This window comes from Thermobia domestica, chromosome 16 (genome assembly GCF_964235325.1).
Source record: "Thermobia domestica chromosome 16, izTheDome1.hap1.1, whole genome shotgun sequence".
Taxonomy (NCBI): domain Eukaryota; kingdom Metazoa; phylum Arthropoda; class Insecta; order Zygentoma; family Lepismatidae; genus Thermobia; species Thermobia domestica.
The window spans coordinates 14,582,195-14,601,179 of NC_137469.1; the positions used below are offsets into that span (position 1 = coordinate 14,582,195).

Genomic DNA, 18,985 nt, shown 5'->3' on the forward strand with positions numbered 1-18,985 from the left:
AATTACGCTACTGAAGTGAATTAAACAGCAGTTTATGTTACAGTTGAGTGATAGTCCGCACTATTAGCGAACAGTAACTTGAAAACAACTTTTAAAATATCAATAATTTTATAAAATTCATTGAAAAAGGTATACCTTTCTTTGGTGGGGAAAAATTAAGAAATCGGAGTAAGCTAAAAGCATTGGATGTCCCTCCTAAGATTCAGGGCTAAAGTTTTTTCCAGATATCAGGGTAGTAGTTCACTATAATATATTATAATCCATCGCATAAAATGACTTTTACTCTCACTGTTATTTTTTTCATTTTAGTCCACAGGAACAATTATTACCTTTTTCAGAATATTTTTAAATGCAGCTTTTTATGGTTATATTTCTTTTAAAAAACTTCCATTACATTTTCATACTCAATCAGTTCTTGATTTCATCTTAGGATGAAGATGTTAGAGAATATATCCTACTATATACAGTGTGTGTCAAAAGTCCGGGGCCATAGACCAACAATACTATAAAGGTAACCAAAAAAGTTATGTCGCTTTTTCACTCACCACATTTGAACATCGATATGTCACCTAAAACGTACATGGAAGATCACAAATATTCCCTATCAGCATCAACGACTTTCTGCCAACGTTCTATAAGGCCATGGATTCCATTGCAGTAGAACTTGGTGGGCCGTAAAGCGAAGAAGGTATCAAGTGCATTTTACACCTCTACTAAGGATTTGAACTGGCGTCCCCTAAGATGATTGTCCAACGAATGTAACAGGTGATAAGTAGACGTTGCAATGTCCGGGGAGTGTGGCGGATGTAATAATGCTTCCTATTAAATTCACAGAATGGTGTTCCGGGTCATTCTAGCTACGTGGAGCCTATTATTGTCCTGTAACAGGAACACCTGTTTGCGATTCAGAAGTGCTGGCTCCAGAGTTTTGAGCTTTTCTTGAACATGGCTCAACAGCTAACAGTACACAATTGCATTGATACTCTGACCAGCTGGTTCCAGTTCCCGATGCACGATGCACGGAGCAGTTTACCAAACACACAGGTGGACCTTCTTCTGGTGCAGTGCTGGTTTCAACATCCTGTCCAGAAATGGCTCCTTTCTCAGACGGGACAGCAAAGAAACACGGGTGTCTGCTCGTGTTTCCTTCTGGGCCGGAATCAAATCATGTGGGACCCACCGACCCAACTTGTAGAGCTTCCCAGGTTGATGGAGGTGCTGCCGAATGGTTTCTCCACTCAGGCTGAATTGTAGTCCCAGTTCCTTACATGTCTGGTCACTGCTCCAGACATGTGAGGTTTCTCAATTGCCTCCCCAATTCCTACCTGAAAATCTTCATTTTATACATGTGTTGGTCTTCGGGCACGTGGTGCGTCTTCGAGTGTTTCGTCATCGTTTTTAAACTTGTTAAACCACCCACTGCACTGTCCGCATATTCACGCCTATTCACCAAAGACCTAGCATAGCTTCCGCTCCCCTGCAGCGGCGTTGGACCCCAGTTTGAACTCTTACAGCATACACGCCCTTATAACGCTCTGTGGAGATCCCATGTCCACTCTGTCCTTACGCAAGTCTTTGTAACTGAACTGTCACAATCAGGTAGTATGTTGGATATACCCACACAAACAACCGACGTTCGCCTTATCTCCATTCGCTTTCAAATCACGGTGTGAGGGCCAATTCAACACAGACCTCCACAAGAAGCGACAGAGCTTTCTTGGTTACTTTTATAGTAAAGATACGAAAGGATGAAAAGAGGAGAATGCTGTAGGAAATAGGTTCATTTTCAATTTAAAATAGTGCAATCCTTAAATTGGGCCAGCTGTTTGGGCTCCACACTCGTAGGGCTCCCTATATCTATATAGGCCTATATATATAAATGAAGATCAAATTTTCAACATACATAAGGTTCGAGCCTGGAATGTTTTTTTTTTTTTATCATTTTACTTTGACGGTGGAACTTAAGGGAGAGAAAGGATCTAAAATCACCGATACTAGTATCAAATCCATAGTTTTGGAGGTCGCAGAAATGAACAGTGACACTTCCGATGTCGTTCAAATCCAAATGCAGCCCTTTATGTCCAAAATGAAACGTATTCTCCCTTGCGAAGAACGAGTATTCTGCTAGGGTTTAATACATTCATTTGGTTTACATCTTCTAAATACTGAAAAACTTTTTGTTACATGAAGTCAAAAGAACGCCTAATCATCAGCAACCAACCAAAATTCTGAGAAGATGTGGGTTGCATAAACAGCAGGCGCTTGGTAATAATTTCTGTCTAATTAAGTTTATATTAACATGATCGTTGAAGCAAAAAAGTGTGGAAATATTTTTGTTATCAAGTTTGCGTATCTTTACAAAACTTTCAGAACTGTACTTAGAAGTTGTGTGAAATCTAAGTTGCAGGATGTGACTCTAGAACAAATAAACAGAAAAATAACCCAATAAAAACAATGTAATCGTAAGAAAGCAGCTGTTTTACACCAATGTAACTTGACATCAGAAGCAAATTTAAAAAGCTGTTTACTTTCTTGCGCTAGCTTGAATTGATAAAGTAAATAATTTATCCAGTTGTTCGCCATCTTAGGAGAGTGTAACAATAATTAAATATTAAGAATTACATACCACTGTGTATGAGGTTCGAAAACTTCACGATAAAGCTCAGTTCAAAGCACAGTTCAGGATAACACCACATCATCGGACAACTACTAAATGAGGTCTTAGTGCATTTTCTTATTATTTAATCTCTTCACGGAACACTCAGAACTCCTTTACAAAACCCAGTTCGGGAACTATGATATACTGTTGTCAATACCGGTGTTCGCAAAGGTATTAAAAAATTAATGGGTAATTTTGATGTCAATAATGCTTTTATGTACAAAATAATTTATGAAAATAAGTTTAGAGAAATAAATTCTAATTTTACTGTTTTTTTTTTTCATTAAGTAATGTTTTTTCCCACTTTTACGGTTTGATAATATCTAATCGTTAGAAACCATTTATTTATATTATAATACTCCACGTTCAGATTATACTACGGAATTTTGATAAGTGATTGAATATTAAATTGTGTTATGATCAACGCTTGAATGTATTTAAAAATATATATGTACAGTATTAAGGAAAATTGTTTTCTTGAACTCTGTGCAGGTGTTACACTGTGTTGTCGATAGTAAAACTTACATGCTATGGATTCCATTAGACCTTAGTTGATCAAAGGATTTTTACAAAATTGCCTATCATTGATCGTGGTGAGCATTTAATAGTTGCAATCAATGAAATAAGTAGGAAGGTTGTTGAAAGTGCAGTCTTAAAGAGAAGTGCATTTACTCTTCGATGAGATTCGATCCTGGTTTTTGATCCCAGTTCTTGTCTTCCATGCAAAAAGAATTCTACTACTGTATACAATTCGTAGTTCTTCTTGACTATTGAAGCATAGCAAGCACAGAAATTGATTCATGGATCGGTAGAAGTAATAGTCTCAAGATGTGAAGTCCAAACTACATTCTGGGTACAACTACAGTTCAATTCTCTTACGTTCCTGGAGTATAGTAGTGCTCTTTTAAGAAATATGAGTTTCTCTACTGTCTTGCTGTAGAAAAGGCCCACTTTCTGTTCTTCAATACGGGATATTATGGGAATACAATGACATTGTTCAACTCCAATTCTTTGGAGATATGTTGGCATTGATAGTTCAACAATTCGGAATGAACTTATTGTGAATTATACCTTAATAACTTCACTAGACGCAGAACACTAATTTCCGTTCGAGACATTTCTTTTTGGCCACAGGGCTTGATATCTAGCTCTTGTTTAATTGCTCCTTATTCGCATTAGGATTTCGAAATAATAATAAGATTTCTATCGTGCTATTATACTATTCAGGAAATGCAAATAACCAGGAGTTTCTTGTATACATCTATTCAGCCCAATGTCTTGAGTTAGGCTCAATTCGTGAGGCACAATTTACCAGCTCCATATACTTTCTCCAAGATCGTGAAGATGACCCACATTGAATTGTAAGATACCGACTGCTAGTTATCGGATTTTCCTCTGTTGCCTGGTGTAGACCTCGGAATCCACAATTTTTAGCCTACCTGACCTCCGATGATCAGCAACGTTATTTTGGCGTTAGCGAAACCATTTGGATGCTGTGCTATAATTAGATATTCCTTCACTTTTTACACAACTTTTCCTTTACGAACTCGAACGCTAAAGATTTGATTTGGTCTGGTCTTTGACTGCCGATTGGGAAATTCTTTGCTTGTTAACTGAAAGTATTGTTTCTTACGTTTTCTACGTGCATTTTCCTCCCCCAAAAGTATTATCTTCGTATGATATATATATATATATTGGTGTCTCCTTTAGCTGGTCAATCGATACAAAAGACAACCATCAAATTTAGATTGTGCTTTAGAGTAAAAATTTAGACAATAATATAGGGGACTTATAAACCTACGCTACAACACAAAGAATTAAAATAATAATGTAAAACTAACTACTATTTACAATAAAAACAAAATAGTACTTACTTTCTTTGTACTGCAGAACATTTTTATGTTTCTCGTGGATAACAACACAGCGGTAGCAGACTTGTTTACTAAAAAATAAGAGAAAAGAGAAAACACGATTAAGAATCTTAATGTTGCCTATTGAACATACATCTTTTTGAAATATAATTATCTAGATTAGTGATGGCTAGAGACGAAATTTTCATCGAAATAATTTTGATATTTTGTAGCATTAATTATCACAATTTTCGCTTTTATGTCGCATTTAGTTTTTTTTAAAATGTAAGATATTTTTTTAAAAAAATATGGAACTTGTAAACAATATATTTTTGGTAATAAGGTGTATATCTAATACAAACATGAAGGAAAATACCTTGATTAAGTAGATATTCTAGTTAATGTATCCACTGAAATACAGAAATTAATGCAAAAATTTAAACATTTCCTTTAATCTCATCCTTAGTTAAAGGTTAACGTGCAACAAGACATTACCAATTCTTCTTTTAAATTTGTTCTCCTGTCAGTAACAATCATATTATACTTGGAAAAGAATCTCTCGGTATCAACACTCGAGACTGGCAACCATATTGGAGCTGACAGCAAAAGACCCGTGGTTAACTTTTAAAGTGTTTAACAAAAGTACTATGTCTACTTCCTTATCCTCTCTGTTGAGAACCAACCTTAAATTCACGGTAAGCAACCAACAGATCATGATCATTTTCACCACAAAACACAGTCAACAATTTAAACAACAGTTCAGTTATATTGATCTGTACATCTTTTTGAAGAGAAACAGTTTCTGGATCAAATAACTTACAGAGCTTTTTCGTAAATGCAACGTTTCTTAAGTAATATTGCAAATGCCCTTTTCACGTATTATTAGCAATAATTAACAAGAATTCCCCCTTTTCCTTTTGATTCGCATTTATCGTAAGTAATGCCGAATTTCGCAAAAGTTCGCGATAATATTAAAGTGATTTCTGGTTCTAAAATGAAACGTTTGAACTTTCTTGAAATAGATATGCATCTTTTAACGTTTCTTACATATCGCATTAACGAAAAATTCTCGTCTCTAGTGATCGTCTCCGGGTCGGATTTAGTCCAAAAATAAAAATTAAAAATTATATGATTTGTTTGCTTTTTAATCCCATGTGTAACAAGAAGAATTTTTGGTCATCATAATGTACCTGAATCAAAACTTGACTTTTAATTGTAAAAATATATTTTCTTTAGCTTTCTTGGTTCTGCAAGGTAAGGTCGTTAGTACCGTGGTACATATTTATTAAGAATGCAGATTTCGTAGAGGACATTTCAAATATTCGTAGTTTAGAACCTGATTGACACAAGAAAGAGAATACGTAGAATAGAATAAATATTTTGAAAATATATGACGAATGCAAATTTAGATAACCATCACCTGGGAAACGATATTGGAAGCTTAAAATAGTCCTTCCTGGTCCGCAGTGCAGTTGTATTGGAGCACAAGTAATGCCCTTTAGCAGGTACTCGTTGATCAAACACAATAATGCATTGTAATACAGATTAAATTGCCTGGTAAAACACGGACGTAGACTACATATTAGAGTTGTGGATTCACATTCGAGTGTCCCTGAGTTCTAACCCAGTGACCGATAATTGAGATAATTTGTTTTCTTTTTTCTCAGTCGGGATGACATCTTTAGATATAGAGGTAGCCGACGTCTTGTAAAATCCTACCTTTTCTTTTCATTGGTTTTCACTGTTAAGTACTGTATGTAAATTGGGGTCGCAGCCTTTATGTGGAAGTTTGAGAGGAATCGAACCTAGCACTTCGGACATGATCACCAAAGTCAAGCAGATTGACCATTCGACCACATGAAAATTCATCATGTAATTGATAAAATATTTATTACGAATTCACAGAAAAAAAATAAAAATTAACAAGTAGAAATGAAATGAAACCCAGAGTGAATAAAGCCTATTTGGCTAAAATATAAAATATTTTTTACGTTACCTAACATGTAAATATTTAAGTTCCTGTAGAATTCTAGGAAATATATTCATACAGTATATACAAGTGTTCCTCATCTGTCCAGAATCGAATTACCGTCTACGCCTACCGCTTATGCAACCCAACCGACGTATTGCGGAATTGCATAATACACAAGGAGCAAATTGCAAACCTTGACATTACATGCATGATTGGATTCTGGGTAACATTTCATTCAGCACGTGTAAGCACAGCGTACACAACCCTGAAACGAATTTAATGCTTCACATATTTCTTTTGTTACAATAAAGAATTAAAAATACCAGGGAAACCTGTTTGATGATGTTGTAACGTAATTATAATTCACGTTCCATTGAATTGCACTTTGAAGAACGAATATCCTTGTCACTAACGTGGAAACAGGTTTATTTTATTTCTGGATGTGACTCTATGGTAGATTTTAAAAGTACAGGAATACGACATTCATATATTACATTACTCAAGTGATTATTAAGACCCATTTGGTTCAATCATTATTGAGTCTATCTATGTAAAAATGAAAATAACTATGTTTATAACTTTATATCTCCTGAACCACCAGATCGATGTGGATCAAATTTTTAACATAGATGGGCTTCTGTAATGGAAAGATTTTTATCATTTCACTTGGACGGTGTAACTTAGGAGAGAGGAAGGGAAATATTTTTTAAAAAATGATCGAAAATGATAGATATTAGTGTCGAATTTATAGTTTTCGGGATTTGTTGAGACGAAAAGTGATATTTCCAATCCTGTTTAAGTCCAAAGTCAGCTCCGCAAATCGATGAAGAAGGAAGGGGAAGTACATGAAAATGATCGAAAATGTCTTATATTACTGCCGAATTCATGGTTTCCAGGGTCTCTGAGACGAACAGTGGCAATCAAAATGCCGTTTACATCCAAATTTATCCACGTAATTTGTGGATGGGAGTGGGAGATATTTTTAAAAAAATGATCGAAAATGACCGATATTACTGCCGAATCCATAGTTTTCGGGATTACTGAAACAAACAGTGACACTTGTTGATAAAGTTTAAATCCAGCAGCCCTTTACGTCCACAATAAAACGTATGCTTCCCGCAAGAAGAACGGGTATTCTGCTAGTTTAGTATTTATCTTGATACATTATTTCTTCGTCGGTTTGCTCATTTATAGAACTTCAACATACTTAAACCACTGGAAATTAATAACAAATCACAAGAATGAGGAACAAGAGTAAGTCGTTTATGAGACGAGACATTTCTCTTCTCGTCTCGAAAACGGGATGATAATCGAGGCGAAGAGTACATTTTAAAATTCGATACGACAAATTACTCGAGTCTCTTAGGTAACAAAGTTCAAACACCTCAAACAATCTTGACATTTTAAACACTTTTCACTCTTACATTATTAATATATAAAAGCTATAAATTGATAAAGTGCTTCTGTGGGCACAATGGAGGGCATTTATCAATGATTAAAGATACGTAAACCATTACACAGTAAACTCCTAGAATAAATATCGTTCAGATGTTGTTCTCGTATCACACCCCTTGCGGACATCTCGTGGCACGGAATTGCTATGATCACTTCGAGATAAAATCAAGAAAAAAAATAAAATTAAAATTTTTGAGTTTTACGTCCCACGCTTATGCCAGTTAGGCTAAAGGAGACGATGATGATGAGATATGAATAAAATGGTGGAATGAAGAAAGTGGGAGGAAACGGGAGAACCCCCGAGAAAACCCACGAACACGGTGTTTGTCCACTACAAAATTCACTTGGCGGGAGTAGAGTTTGAACCTGGGACCCCAAGCACCAGAGGTGAACGCTCTACCACTGAGCCACCGCGGCCCAAAATCAAAAAACAAAACAATGCACAAATATTGTACAGTCAGCGACAAAAGTTATTATCGTTTGTTAACATTTATTTTTGGAATAACGCTGGTATGGCTTGAATGCACAAAGGTGGTATTACAAAAAATTACATTCTTTTCTTTTTAATTTACTGAAAACAGTACTCAAATTTTCCTTCTATTCTCAAGTTATTTGCCTAACTAATTTCATCAAATCAATAGAACTTTTGTGGCTGACTGTACATAGATTTGAAAAAAAAAACAGAGCGAGAAAAACTTTCGAGGGAGACGAGGAAATCTTTTGTAAAATTGAGACGTAGTGAGAAAGGATACTTCGAGAATCAAGACAACTCAAGATTTTTTTTTACAAACTTTACGAGACGAGACACGAAAAGTAAGGTTCATGAGCAACTTGTAGACAGAAGCGGGAAAAGTCTACAAGACGACATTGTTAAAGGTACGATCCTGTTATTCGCCTGGTGAGTCTGAGGAAAAATTTTGAAAGATCTTCAAAATCAGGATGTCAGATCACATGATTTGAATTTAAGAGCTCTCGGTCTCGAAGCAAGATAACTAAAATCTACTTAAGCTTGATCTGTATTTTTATTAGAAGGAAAACTTGTGACAATCACAATTTGATCAAAGTAAGTTTTTTAGAAAATCATACGTCTGTTATTATTATTTTTTTAATTTTGGAGAAAACTATGCTAAATACGGAAAACTATTAGTTTTAACTAATGGACTGCCATAGGTTACGGAAGATATATGGCACAGGCGAATGGGGCATAGCTATAACATGGTGGGTGTATCAAGATAGCGCTAAATGAGTGTATCTTTCTCCCTTATTTTCAGATTCTTGGGAACATTAAGATATGTTAATTTTGGTTCCCAATCGCCAGGTATTTTACCAGACAGTTCGGTTTTTGACTTTGACCGATGTCCGGTACGATCTCAAAACCGAATGTTAAAGTCTAGTAATTTTTCCTCTTACTGTTTCTCTTCTCTATTCTATTCAGTTTATTTTGGAGTGACGAAAGAAATTGTTTGTTGATGAACATAGCTAAAACAAATCTTCTGAACTTATCAAAACTGCTAAAGGTCAACAAAAGTACATTTTCAAGAGCTCAGCTTCCACTGCTTCATCCTCAGCTACATCTTTCAATTAAATAATTAATCAAGATCCACTAAAAGTATGTAAACATTATGAGACATTACCAGCCCCTGCTAAGGAAGCTGGTAAGACATTTTTCAAGTATATTCTGTGCATCCCAAAATTATATTGTCAATTATATTGCTTTTCTGTTTTGAATACTATGCATTATTGATGGTAGACTAACAAAGTCATGGTTCAACTCCCGGTATGAGTTCATGCCATTCGTATCCGAAATTAAGTGTAGATCCCAGTCACATATAGCCTAGGTGCTGAAAGGAACGCTAAACTTCAGTTCAACAAACCAAACATAATCAAAGTTTCTTTCAGAGGAACTACGGGGAATAAAATTCCCTACAAAATAAAGATTTTTTTCAAAAAATCCCCCGGAAAATGATGAATTAACGGCTAGTGTATTTTCTGAAGTTCAGATTCCTTTTAGAAAGAGACATTACTAAATTCAGAATAATAATTACAATTGCAGTATTGGTTCATTAACTTGTAAGTAAATAACACCGTTTTATCCTTGCACATTCTGCAATTCGCAATACGTTATTTGGGTTGCATATACAAGAGGCGTAAAACAGAATTTCCCTTGAACGTAATGTGTCTTCGGGCTCGGAAATGGTATCCCAATTTAAAAATTCGTTCTAAAGTTATTTAAACGAAAAAAAAACACTATGGAAGAGATTTATCCTGTTAATGGATTAGATCATGGAGAAAAATTGCATTTACTGGATGGAATATCGAGGAAATGTCCCCTGTACATGAAATTTATATTGCAAACTTATGCGCTCAATTCTCAGAAGGAGAACCGTCACGTTTCAGAATTTGGATTTAAACGGTATTGGGTGTCACTGTTGCTCTCAGCGACCCCGAGAACCATAGATTTGGCACTAATATCGGTCATTTTTTATAATTTTATATATCTTCCCCTCCACCTTGCCAAGCTGTGGGGCTGAATTTGAATTTAAACGGCATCGGAAGTGTCACTGTTCATCTCAGCGACACCGAATGCTATAGATTTGGCACTAATATCGGTCATTTTATATCATTTTATGTATCTCCACCTCCCCAAGTTGTGGGGCTGAATTTGAATTTAAACGGAATCGAAAGTGTGATTGTTCATCTCAGGGACGCCAAAAACTATGGATTCGACACTGAACATCGATCATTTTCGATTATTTTTCAATATACCCCCTACGTTGCACCGTCAAAGTGAAATTATAGAAACCAGCCCAAGGCCAAATCTCATCCATGCTGAAAATTTGATGGAAATCAGTTGGGTGGTTCAATAGTTATTAAGTTAAACATAATGACTCTTTTTTATATAGAGAGATTTCTATCTCGAGTGTTAGTATTCACAGTTTAAAGTAGTCTTACGGCAATGTTCTGGGCGTAAACATTCCCGTCGCTCTTATTTGAATGTATATTTGAAGATGGTACTTCCCTAATTCTCTTCCCTAACTCTTCAGACAGAGAAAGAGGGAAGAAATTCCAAGATAAACTACAGCAGTTTGCGTTGCAAGTGTCCTGGAGAACCAGCACGTGTGGCGACCCCCAAAATATCTTTTGCAAGAACTTTTGCGTCGTTGTAAGATCTGTAAAAGCAGTAACAATCCTTTGTTTTTTTCCGACAACACGTGCGCCAGTAATCGCATTAACTCGAAAACTTGTGTGGGAAAACACTGACGTCACTATCCTTCTTCTTGGTGCTTTCTCTCTTTCTCTGTTTCTTAGTCCAGCTTACGGCTTCTGGGGGAGAAAGATTAAAATGATCGTAAATGAACCGCAGCAACACTGTTAATACTTTATTCTACAGAATTTATGCTTTACTTTGTATCTTGAATAAATAATATTAAAATTATTTTAGAATACTTTTATCTCATAATCAATCAATAATGGCATTGTAAGTACATACTTGTTTCTTTACAAATTGCAAGTGAGTTATTGTTATCAGTATATGTGTCACTGTTAGAAGTATTTTGTGTCACTCTTAGGAGTATTTGTGTCACTGTTAGGGCTATATATGAGTCACTCTTATGAATATTTGTGTCACTCTTATGAAAATTCGCGTCACTATTATGAGTATTTGTGTCACCGTTAGGAATATGTATGCCACTGTTAGGAGTACTTTTGTCACTATTAAAACTATGTTTGTCACTGTTAGGAGTATTTGTGTCACTGTTAAAAGTATGCTTGTCAATTTTAGAAGTGTGTGTGTCCTGTTAGGGCTATATAAATCACTCTTTATGAGTATTTGTGTCACTCTTATGAGTATTTGTGTCACTATTATGAGTATGTGTCACTGTTAGGAGTACTTATGTCACTCTTAAATTATGTTTGTTTCTGTTAGGTGTATTTGTGTCACTCTTAAAAGTATGTTTGTCACTGTTATGAGTATTTGTGTCACTATTAGGAGTATATATGTCACTGTTATGAGTATATGTGTCACTGTTATGAGTGTTGTTAGAAGTGTATATATACATATATCACCGTTATATGTGTCGCTGTTCGGAGTATTTGTCCTTGTTGGAGTTAGAGTATTTGTGTCACGATTAGGATTATTTGTGTCACTCTTAGGAGTATGTTTGTCACTACTAGGACTATTTGTGTCATATTTAAAATTTTGTTTGTCACTGTTATGTGTATTTGTGTCACTCCTAAAATTATGTTTGTCACTGTTAGGTATATTTGTGTCACTGTCAGAAGTATTGTGTCCCTGCTAGGAGTATTTGTGTCACTATTAAGAATATTTGTCGGTACAGTGTTACTGTTAAAAATGTATCGTAACAATCGTATTATTATATGGAAAATTATACAAAGGAACTTTTAGCACTTTCCTTTGTTATTAACTTTGAGTTTATTTCGGCCTTTAAATATATTGTTCCGAGCGTTACCATTGTAACGAGAGTTGATCAACAATTCTGTGAATGATAGATAATTTATTGTTTTAAATACAATATGTTTCAACAGTGGCGTATTTAAAGGGTGGCTATCGGGCTCAAACCCCCCCGGAAATAAATTTGATATATCCACAATTTCATTAAAATTTGTTTGTACCCAAAAGAAAAATATAAGTGCTGATTCACATACTGTGTATAGTCTCCTCGAAACAAAATCATAAATACGCCACTGTGTTTCAAAATTATTTGAACGATTTCAATTCGCTTCTTCGATAGTGGCCCGTTCCACTTGTTTATTAACTGCACAAATTGCTTAAAATTATGCACATCGTAACTACAAGTTTTAGTGGTAAAAAATATAATATACTAATTTACAAATGTCCACCACGAGTCCCTTGTGTTTCTCTTCATACATTAACTCGGTAACTTCATTCCACCGAGGTCCGTTCTAGCATGGATTCATCAACAGTTTGCACTGTTGCAGTAATGTGCTCTTGCAGTTCACGGACATCTTGGGATAGAGGTGGTTTGTACCAGGTACGGTGCCTTCCATTTCAACTCAGGCAAAAAAAAAAAAAAATATAAAATTGTACCATCACCATCTCAGATATTGTTGAAACTTTTTTTATAGCAACTAGACATGTTTTTAAGAGACCCATATTTTTTTATTCTGTCGAAAAAAATTTTCCCGCCAAGTAATGGGCCATCAAAGACGGGGAGTACAATTTATGAATTGTAGAAGACATGGAAAATGGTCAATTTCGGAGCCTCACCATTCGGCTATGGAGACAGGTAGAGTTATAATTCTTGTTGTGGTATGTACATAGGGATATAAATAAACTATATTTTATTATAGTTTGGTTTGCGCATGCGTATCTTTTTGTACATAAATTAACAAATGAACGTCAATTTATCTGAAAAGTCGAAGTTTGCGAATTTTTTTCGAGTACTTCCGGTTCGAATTTTAAAATTCTGTTTTCACGGTTGGTAAGACCTAGTTACCCGCTTTCCGAAAAAAAATTTGTATCGCTTCTGTGGTCAACCGTTTTGTCGCAAAAAATTCGAGAAATTGTAAAATTTTCAAAAATCGCCATTTTTGGGCGCCATTTTCTCAAAAACACCATTTTTTAAAATTCTGAAATTTTGTCAGATGGTTTAACTTTACCTGAATAATAAACACACCAAATATCATTCTCGACCAATGCTTCATGTATTAACTGCAGCCTTTTAAAGTTAGCGAAGTTTCGTTAATTTTGATGTCACAGTTAGCAACACTGTGAACAATGAAAGTGCAATGGTTTGATGATGTTTGTGGTTCACATTCATTAAATGAAGAATAAAAGGTTTTCTTGGCTGTTTTTTTTTATTATTTTGAACAAAGAGGCTCTCTGAAATAGTAAAATGAGCCTCCCTCTACTCCTCCGTTTTCTTAAACTGAAGTAATCTGAGGTGAAAATTACGATTACGAAACATACAAATTTCACTTACTTAAAATGATCTTCGGAAACAAAATTTCACTTTTTTTTTTTTTTTTACATGGACCAATCATTTACTTGGTTGTTGTCTTCTTTGCTAATAGCATGTAACCGTGCAGATGCTCCAATAGATGTTGCTTCACTCATAACTCATCCAGGAGTGGATCTAGGGGGACGATTGCCGCCCTACCCCCAGAAGAAGAAACTTTCTTATATATATATATATATATATATATATATATATATATATATATATATATATATATATATATATATATATATATATATATATATAAAACCCATCCCAGAGTTTGGAGCTCTTAAAAGTAGCTCTAAGTAGCTCCCCCCCCAGAAGTCCGTCCTGGATCCGCCCCTGCGTAGCACGTTGTCGATAGTCACAAAACACTTATTTTCACTTCTCTTATGCTCTTCTGGAAACCTGTACCCTGCTGAAGGTTCATGTGGAAGCATAAATAGCACTTAAACATCACGTAATTTATGATTTATTCATAATATTTCTGCTACGCACCACTGGTTATCATACATATATGTATATAACAAAAGTTCCCTTTTGCAAATTTCTTAAATCTACACTTTGAATTGCAAAAGTTCGATTTTGGGGGAAGTATGAAGTTAGCTCATGGTGACCCGTTACTGCTATAAAAACTTCGCAATTTTCCGAAAGCCAAAGATAACTACTTTGAATACCAGTTACCGGTCGCATACTTTCCCTTTTTTCTTCCGGAAGTCGTCGAGTTCAGTTCCAGGTAACAAAACGAGAGTAATACCCGGAGTTTGTACTTGCACTATACTCACTAATTCTCCTGCGGTTTTAGTGGGGACGCGGTGGCTCAGTGGTAGAGCGTTCGCTTCCGGTGCCTGGGGTCCCTGGTTCAATCCCAGCTCGTGCCGTTTTGCATTCCACCATTTCATTCATTTCTCATAATCACCGTCTCCTTTCGCCTAACCGGCATAACCGTGGAACGTAAAACTTAAAGATTTCATTTCATTTTTTTCTTCTGCGGTTTTAATACTGTATATCTGTTTTAGCCTAAGGCTATGGCGCGTTGCCACATTCTTTGCCCCCCCCCCTTCCCCACTACCGTCGCAGAGACCCTTGCATGGCCGGTTTCACTGCAAAAACACTGCTTTATCGGACCTGTCTGCATCTCGAACATCTGAAAGCGATTTTTAAAGTGGGATGCAGCACCATCAGAAATCACTAACACGGTTTGGGAAATTGTAGACACCTATTTTCACGTATTCAAACCTTTTTCTATAAAATATATATTCGCTTTTCTTCGAGTATGTTTAGAATCTTGTCTATGACTATGAGTACATGAGCCGAATCGTCGTTTATTACAACAAAACTGTCAATTGTTTCATATTTCGGTGATAACTCTGAATTGCACTTTGCAGAATAACAGTCCAGTTTTCAACGAAGTCCACATGAAGTAAAATAGAATTTGTATCTTGAAATTTTATACGGTGGTTTTCGGTAGCAATTGATTCTCTTTGGATTTTCTTGATGTAGTCATGAATTACAATTCTTACAGTTAAACCGGCAATGTACGATACGAAAACAGAAAGTGGCACAGTTTTTTTTTTTTTTTTTTTTTTTTTAACGAGATCATTATTCTCCCATGTGGCATACGTAACCACTTTCATTTTCATCAGGATCAATAATTAAAGACACCACACTTATTTCTTCCACTCCACGACATTCACCACATTCTTGAAGAAGACAGCTGTCATTTTCTACGGATCATACTACTAAAGGAAATAGGTCACTCATGACAGCTTCAATACAGGTTGCACCTTTGATTTGTAGCAACGCAGTAGCAGCTAACTTAAAATTTGCACAATACACACACACACACACTTCCCTCTCAGGTTGCGGACTGACACTTTAGTCGAATACTATAAAATTCCGAGTGACCCATTTTTATGCTGGGATTGTTCTGTTTAAAAATTCAGTAAATTTCTTTGGAACGCGTAAGAAAACGTTTCGATTTTTTTTTTTAACTTTTTGTCATTTTTCGATCACTGTAATGACATCGCACTTAATTGAGACTTTGTCTGGAGCATTCCAAATCATTCTGAGGTAATAGTTTAGGCCTTTTATAGATCATCAGAATTCATTGGATGGCCATTTCAAGTAAACTTAAAATTTGTGTGTTTCGTAATCGTAATTTCCACCTCAGATTACTTCAGTTTAAGAAAACGGAGGAGTAGGGGGGCTCATTTTACTATTTCAGAGAGCCTCTTTGTTCAAAATAATAAAAAAACAGCCAAGAAAACCTTTTATTCTTCATTTAATGAATGTGAACCACAAACATCATCAAATCATTGCACTTTCATTGTTCACAGTGTTGCTAACTGTGACATCAAAATTAACGAAACTTCGCTAACTTTAAAAGGCTGCAGTTAATACATGAAGCATTGGTCGAGAATGATATTTGGTGTGTTTATTATTCAGGTAAAGTTAAACCATCTGACAAAATTTCAGAATTTTAAAAAATGGTGTTTTTGAGAAAATGGCGCCCAAAAATGGCGATTTTTGAAAATTTTACAATTTCTCGAATTTTTTGCGACAAAACGGTTGACCACAGAAGCGATACAAAATTTTTTTCGGAAAGCGAGTAACTAGGTCTTACCAACCGTAAAAACAGAATTTTAAAATTCGAACCGGAAGTACTCGAAAAAAATTCGCAAACTTCGACTTTTCAGATAAATTGACGTTCATTTGTTAATTTATGTACAAAAAGATACGCATGCGCAAACCAAACTATAATAAAATATAGTTTATTTATATCCCTATGTACATACCACAACAAGAATTATAACTCTACCTGTCTCCATAGCCGAATGGTGAGGCTCCGAAATTGACCATTTTCCATGTCTTCTACAATTCATAAATTGTACTCCCCGTCTTTGATGGCCCATTACTTGGCGGGAAAATTTTTTTCGACAGAATAAAAAAATATGGGTCTCTTAAAAACATGTCTAGTTGCTATAAAAAAAGTTTCAACAATATCTGAGATGGTGATGGTACATGCTCTGCCTGAATTGAAATGGAAGGCACCGTACACAATGAATTTGAGATGACCCCACTTTTTTTTAAAGAAAAAAATGTCATAGAGAGTTACGTGCGCGGTAAACGTAAAAACTCCTGATTATTGTGGGTAGCTTGGCCGATCTAGCTATGCAACAGTCTGTCATTAAGGTAAATCCTAACTTGCGATGAAAGCGGCAAGGGGCTCCATTCAGTTCATGGATAAATTTTACACTGTCATGTTCAAGCTGTGACATAAACCATGGAATAAATACGTATAGAATTGTTGCTCCAGTCAAAGTTAGTTTGGAAAATAAGCTTGAACCGTACACTTTGAAGGATAAAATGGCACAAAACACATTCGTTTTTTTTTTTTTTGGATCAGGCACAATTTCAATGATTTTATGAGGCTTATGAACATTTTCTTTGATTACTCTTCCTGTCACACGAAACGTAGTATTATCACTGAAACACAGTTCGTTCAAATAGTCACTAAAAAATTCTTTGAATAGCACTTTTTTTTTTTTTTTTTTGCGGAACGTGTAATCATTAGGTGTTAAATGCTGTAATATCTGCACTAGATACGGATAAATCTGTACACTCTTACGCACAACGCGCCATATAGATATTCGAGCCATTTGAAGTTCTCGACTAACTCTAGCTGAAAACTATTTGTGTCATATTTAAAATTTTGTTTGTCACTCTTAGGTGTATTTGTGTCACTGTCAGAAGTATTTTGTCCCTGCTAGGATTATTTGTGTCACTGTTAGGAATATTTGTCGGTACAGTGTTCCTGTTAAAAACGTATTGTAGCAATCGTATTATTATATGGAAGATTATTGAAAACCATGGATCTCTCGAAATCTGCCTCACATGTGGAATGTCTACCAGATGAGATTTTGCTTGGCAAATGCATCATGTTGTCTTGAATGGTTGCTACACTTGCTAAAGGAGTTCATTGAGGGGTGAATCTTTACGAAATGTTGCACGAAACTCACTTTGAATACTCACAACAGACCAGAGACATACACAAGGTGGGTTCTAAGAGTCTGGAAGCCTCAAAACCGCTATTTGTCTGTACTTTTAGTCTAATTTTAGGGGTAGTTTTACAAATTTTCAGTTTCCTCAGATTGAATTTGAATCCCGCCAAAAGTCATTGGACTCCCCCGAAAGAATTTCTGCGTACTTTCCTGCAACATACCGACTAACGTGAAATTGTAGGACACAAATTACTTTATGTGCAGCACGGTCACCCATTTTGTTACTTGCCACTCTGCAACTGGCAAAAGAATTTCGAAGCAGTACGACCATGCTATACAAAACTCGAGAGTGTAGTCGAAAGTATATGAATACAATTTTGTTCGCCGATGAACTTTTAATTCTTATGGATGCATTTCTTACCGTTCAAATCAGTTTGCAACACATACAATAAAATTCTTAAATGCCAGTGCAATACAATTTCACCAATTTTTCAGGTACACTGAGGGGAAAAAAAACATGTCGTACGTAAAAATGTAGGTTACATGTGCAAATACTGTAGTTTTTCGACTTAACGTACAACTTTAAAAAAAAAGTACATTTTATATGTACTTTCCGTATAAGTGTCCCGAATAAACGTACTTTCCGTATAAGTGTCCCGAATAAACGTACTTTTCGTATAAGTGTCCCGAATAAACGTACTTTCCGTATAAGTGTCCCGAATAAACGTACTTTTCGTATAAGTGTTCCGAATAAACGTACTTTCCGTATAAGTGTCCCGAATAAACGTACTTTCCGTATAACTGTCCCGAATAAACGTACTTTCCGTATAAGTGTCCCGAATAAACGTACTTTCCGTATAAGTTTCCGAATAAACGTACTTTCCGTATAAGTTTCCGAATAAACGTACTTTCCGTATAAGTTTCCGAATAAACGTACTTTCCGTATAAGTTTCCGAATAAACGTACTTTCCGTATAAATTTCCGAATAAACGTACTTTCCGTATAAGTTTCCGAATAAACGTACTTTCCGTATAAGTTTCCGAATAAACGTACTTTCCGTATAA

At 35.5% G+C, this 18,985-nt stretch overlaps 1 protein-coding gene across 1 annotated transcript in view; it reads right to left on the minus strand.

Annotated features, from left to right (window-relative positions):
- Positions 1–18,985, minus strand: part of LOC145672920 (uncharacterized) — a 636,249-nt gene that overhangs the window by 101,371 nt on the left and 515,893 nt on the right. Inside the window, exon 4 of the mRNA XM_081742132.1 lies at positions 4,534–4,601. Coding sequence (XP_081598258.1) covers positions 4,534–4,601 — 68 coding nt within the window. The remainder of the gene's footprint in view (positions 1–4,533; positions 4,602–18,985) is intronic.